Genomic DNA, 5,322 nt, shown 5'->3' on the forward strand with positions numbered 1-5,322 from the left:
TACCCCTTCTCTGAGCAAGTAAAGTTAAAAACTCTTCAGTGTTCCTGAAATCTGGGATATTATAGTGGATCATTACCTAGTGCCAAAGAAAATAATGCATTTAGAAAGAGAGACCCACTTTTCTCTTAGTTTTAGCAATAAAAGAGCAAATCAAGTTGGATTACAACAGGGACAAACAAGTATGTGAAGAGCCATTTTCTCTTGCATGCAGGAGTAAATACTACAAAACAAAATGCTTACGTTGTCAACAAATTTATCTGGTGTTCACCCATACTAATGGGTGTGTAGAGACGCACACAGGTTTGTGAAAACCCAGTGATCACAGAACTGAATGGCAGTTAGGCTTAGCCTAATCTGCTTGAAACTGGAGTGAAATCAGAGTTGGATCTGAGGTCTTCACTGTAAAAATAGGAAGTAGTCAGAATATCTTCATTTTTCACTCCGATACTGTGATGAGATGTTAAAGGCAGTTTTAAAAAAAAAAATCAGAAAAGTTATTGGGAAAACAGACTCTAGCTGACAGGATCATGGCATGCTGTTTCTGCTTTCTATTTGTAAGGATGAAAGATCACGCTTAGCATTGGATACACTAGCTGAAGTTTCCCCCTCTCTGTGATTAGGGGAAAGCAAAAGTACTAGAGTTAGTTGAAGAGAAGCGAACTTTTGTTATTGGCCTAAGAAACCTACAGAGAAGGGAAATGCAGTGAGAGATGTGAAAAAAGATGAAGCTCACCTGCTGTTTACTGCAGTGATTTAGAATGGCATCTACTCCTTCAAGCACATCTGCTGAGCCTGATTCTTCGGTGTCTATGATACTTCTCAAGGCCAGAGCCAAGGCACTGTTGGAAGGATCTGCAATTATACTTGGACTGTCTAAAATCTTCATCTGTTTATCAACCTGCACACTTTGCATGGACCTGTTAAGAGAGAAAAGCACTGTGAGTACATAAATCAACTAGCAAAGGACTGGTAAGGGTGGGAGATGCAAGACACAAAGCTCAGCGTTGGACTGAATGGACTTCATACAGAGTCAGTTTTGGTGCTTTGTCATCATGTGCTTTGTGCAGAACAAAAATCTAAATGTACAAAAAGAGCAAGTTTATAGACTGCATTCTCTCATGACAGTTTGCATCAAACAGATCAGTATCTTTCATGCTGGCAAATGGAAATGTGCATTTAAAACTGCACATGCGGCATAGTTTTAATGGATAGAAATTGTACACAAACAGACTTGGAGTAATTGGAACACAGACAGAGAAATTAACAGCTTTTATCGGACTCTGCTTACTTGGTAACACCTCTTGTTAGGCCAACATTGCAAGCACGAACTCCTTTAAGACTGTTGATTATGCTGCTCTTTCCCACGTTAGGGAAACCTGAAGGAAACCACATAAATCCTTGTTAGAAATAAGAAAACTCAGCCTATGTAACACTGATCAAACTGCTTCTTCCAGGTGTCTTTGGTAAAGCACAGCTCCAGAGTGAGATCAGAGTTGGATCTGAAGTCTTCACTACAGAAGTAAGACAAAACCTGTATCCTCATTTCTCACACTGAGAATGCTGCTGAATGTAACACCACAAATCTTAGCAGGTAGGACGAAGGCGGAAGGCAGGGCAGGCTGTGGTGTGTAACCTGCTTCTCGTTTCCCTAAGCTGGTCTCAGGTGATGTGCTAAGGCTTCGCGCCGTGTGCCTTCCGCAGATGCCATGCACTACAGGCGTGTAAGTACAGCATAGATCGCTGTCAACTGAAGTACAGTAATGAGTCTTAGATGAAAGTAAAACCAAGGACTGGAAAGCCCATCAGCCAGTCATGTTAATTGGTTTACCTACTTTATAATACAGGATACTGAAGCTTTATGGGAGAAGGAAACTCCTAACTCTCCAAACGCTTACCTACTACCCCCACCTGAATGGCTTTGTTTTGAGTCCTGCCATACTCCTGAAGAAGTTTCAAAAGGCATTTGCTTCCAAAACTTTCCGTGGGTCTTGATAAATCAACACTTGCACGTCTTCTTCTTTTGACATGTGTCAGCTACAGGATTCAAAGGCAAAAGAAACACCCATGGTCAGGAGTTATTTACAAAGATAAATATGTATGCTTAGATTGATTTATATACTGTATTGTTTCCAACTCCTGTCCTCTATTGGATAATGTTACTGTGTTCTTCTAAATAGAATGAATTGGTTTAATCAGAAATTGGCTAATCGGTTAAGTGACACTAAAAAAAAGTAACTATCAACTACTATGAGAAAAAGGAATGTTGACTTATAGGGCTTGTGACCTCAGTGCAGGCTGTACTGCAGATTTGTCATGCAGCCATAAAATACCCACGTATGTTCAGATGGTAGAATCCTTAAATCTGCAAATTCACTCAAAAAACTTCAGTTTTTTGAAGGATTTCAAAACTTGCTCTCTGCATTACAGTTTCTGCACCATTTCACAGAAGGGTCCATTTCACGATGCTGTTATCGGGGTTAAGATGTGCAGCATTACGTATTCAGGCACGTATGACTCAAACAAGCATCTTCAGAGAGCGGAGATGAGCACACAGGGAGCTAACCCTCTTTATACCCTCCATGAATATCAGGTGCTACCTTTATTGATGGTCACAGTCAGGATGTATGCAGTAGTATAGCCTGCTCCACTTTACAGAACAATTCAGTTGTAACTGGTGCAGCCATCCTATCCAGATGAAAAATTCCTCATGTCCCTCCCCTTAGAATCCTTCTTACATGAAAAAAACCCTAAACTGTGCTTTTACTCTAATCCAGCATCGTGGGCACAAATAACAATATGTATTCCAACAGCAAGAATTCCCCCACTGTACCACACAGTCACAGCAGCAAAACCAAACAAGAGGAAAAAGAATTTTAAAGAACAAGAGTTATTGTTTCTCAACATTTCAACGTGCGTGATTCCAAACACATAGGACTTAGTCATGAGACAGCCTGCGGTGCTCTTACCATAGTCCTGTCCTGCATCAGCGTTGCTGATTTAAAAGCAACCGTTGGCAACTCCTTCTTCAAATAATTCAACCATTTCTCTAAATTCTCCTTTGGCACTAAATCTGGAAAGAAAGACCATAGTCCTTTCACTCCTGTGAATCTTCCCAAAGGCCAATTTCAAATCCAACTATTGCACTGAACTGCTGACCCTTAATTCACCATTGTCTCAGTGGGGACCAGCATCATGACCCCTGCCTGCTCACCTATATTCACAGAAATGTTAAAAATTGCAAAATCTTTAACTTTTGTCAAATTTTTCTGAGACTGGCAAGTGCCTTCAGAAGTTATTGCAAAAGAAAGGGGCTAATGGGTTTATCCATCTGTGGTGTTTTCTTAGCAAACTACACTACAAGGTGGAGGAAATGTGGCTGCTTTAATAGGCCTGCGAGCTCAGAGTTGGATCTTATGTCTTCAGTGGAATCTCAGATTCCTTTAAAGTCTTCTTCATAGCTCACGTCCACCGAACCACAGAGTGACCACAAAACACTTCAAGAAAGCTTGTGCTTCTTACCAATTTTGTTCAAAACCAACAGTAGCTTTTTGTTTCCTCCAGAGGAAGTTACAGCTTGCTCCAGTTGAGGACACCGGCAGCCCATTGGATCTCTTGCATCTAAAACCTCTAGAACCACATCTGAGGCCTCAATCACCTAGGTCAGAAAAACAGAGAGAAGACTCTCAAGACATGACAGACCATTGGAGAGATGACAACTGCAATAGCTGTGGCTTACAACAGAATAATTGAGGAGGTTTCATACAACTGGTCTTGCTTGAGCTCCTTTCTTCTGAACTACAAACCAGGAAGGTGAAGTGATTTTCATCTTTTTTTTTCTCCAAAGGCAAGAAATGCTTAGACATTAGTACCTCAGTCCTACAAGAGCTCTTTGCTCACTGTGTACTGATACTGGACCATGAATTCAAATTCCTCAAAGTGCTGGATGTCTCAGTAGCTCACAGCAGACAAGGCTGAAACCCTCACAGTTTCTATAAAATCCTTTACTTCAGTGTTGAAGTTTATCACAAGCAACCTTTAGCAGCTGCACAGTAATGCTAAAAAGGAAAATAACACGTGGTCTCATTGCTGACTCTCATCAAATTATATAAAAATAGCTGGTGTCTCACCTTCTCGAGCTCTCTGCAGAATGATTTCTTTGAATTTTTATCCAGAAATTTGTTAGTCTTTGCTTTGAATTTGCCAGAGGATTCCTGAATGCAAGTAAAATGAAAAGGAATGATTTACCTGAGAATTAGTGTATTATACTTTTGTGCATACACAGCATGAAAAGGTAATGTACTGCTTAAAAAGACGTAGTTTAAGGATTACTTTTATTGCTTCTATAAGCTTCAAAGAATCAAAATCATGCCAGACACCTACCTTTCCCTCTACATTTTCCTTAATTTTGGCTGCATTCTTTTTGGCTTCAAGCTTCCTCTTCTTTTCATGTTCTTTCTGTCTGTTGAGCTTCTGCTTTTGTTTTAGTTCTTCAAGCTGATTGCAAAGAAAACCCCAAACCAGACAACACGTTTGAAGGTGGTAAGGAAGATGGTTCTTTCTCCTCATTTACTTATTTATGACCAAAGTTCCCACAACAGTTTATCATGGCTCTCCGAGTGAAACTGGGAACTTTTTTTGCCTCTTACCCTGAAAAGAATAGTTAACTTTGATTGCCTCAAAACTGGAGGTAATAATTTGGGCTAGATCCCCAAATAACAGCCATGCAGCAACCCCATTACAACTGAAAAGTGTGCTGATCTCATGTCAAATTTCTCCATGCTGCAGAAAGCAGATTCTTATAATCTGTTTAATTATGTAATACTAAGACTTAACTTCTGCATTCTGATGGGACATTTATATATCTTAGCATCACGGGCAATCTGGATTACTTGAGAAATTACACTGCCAGCATGTTTATACACAGAGTGGTACAATGAAGATTAAAAATAAAATGCAACTTGTTGCACACCGTATAATGCTGGAAATAGATTATTTTTCCAAAGCACATGTCTACTCTGACCATTTACAGTCTACTGTGGCTGCACCTCTGGGTGTGCACATACATGCACACAAAGCTTCCTTGAAGATAGGGATGGTCTCGGTTCTCCTCTTCACCACAAACTCTACTTTACCCTCTGTTTTCTTTGCTCCGCCTCCCGTAAAAGCTCTTCCTTAAATGGTGCAGCACTGGGAACACTGGTGTCTGTCTTGGGCTTTTTGCGACCACGTTTTTTGGCCTCCTTCCTGACTTTTCGGTGGTGTTCCCGGATCTGATGGAAGGAATATTTTCTCAGTCTGAGGCCAAACAAAAAAGGGGGGTGG

General features: G+C 40.5%; 1 protein-coding gene across 1 annotated transcript in view; it reads right to left on the reverse strand.

The window, feature by feature from the left end:
• GNL3 (guanine nucleotide binding protein-like 3 (nucleolar)) overlaps positions 1–5,270 on the reverse strand; it is a gene marked incomplete at its 5' end in the record, with an annotated part of 7,567 nt that extends 2,297 nt beyond the window's left edge. Inside the window, 9 exons of the mRNA XM_009871495.1 lie at positions 4–76; positions 734–917; positions 1,289–1,376; positions 1,896–2,034; positions 2,967–3,070; positions 3,520–3,655; positions 4,128–4,211; positions 4,375–4,494; positions 5,133–5,270. Of these exons, the coding sequence (XP_009869797.1) occupies positions 4–76; positions 734–917; positions 1,289–1,376; positions 1,896–2,034; positions 2,967–3,070; positions 3,520–3,655; positions 4,128–4,211; positions 4,375–4,494; positions 5,133–5,270 (1,066 nt within the window). The remainder of the gene's footprint in view (positions 1–3; positions 77–733; positions 918–1,288; positions 1,377–1,895; positions 2,035–2,966; positions 3,071–3,519; positions 3,656–4,127; positions 4,212–4,374; positions 4,495–5,132) is intronic.
• Between the last annotated feature and the right edge of the window lie 52 nt (positions 5,271–5,322).

This window comes from Apaloderma vittatum, unplaced genomic scaffold (genome assembly GCF_000703405.1).
Source record: "Apaloderma vittatum isolate BGI_N311 unplaced genomic scaffold, ASM70340v1 scaffold28776, whole genome shotgun sequence".
NCBI lineage: Eukaryota > Metazoa > Chordata > Aves > Trogoniformes > Trogonidae > Apaloderma > Apaloderma vittatum.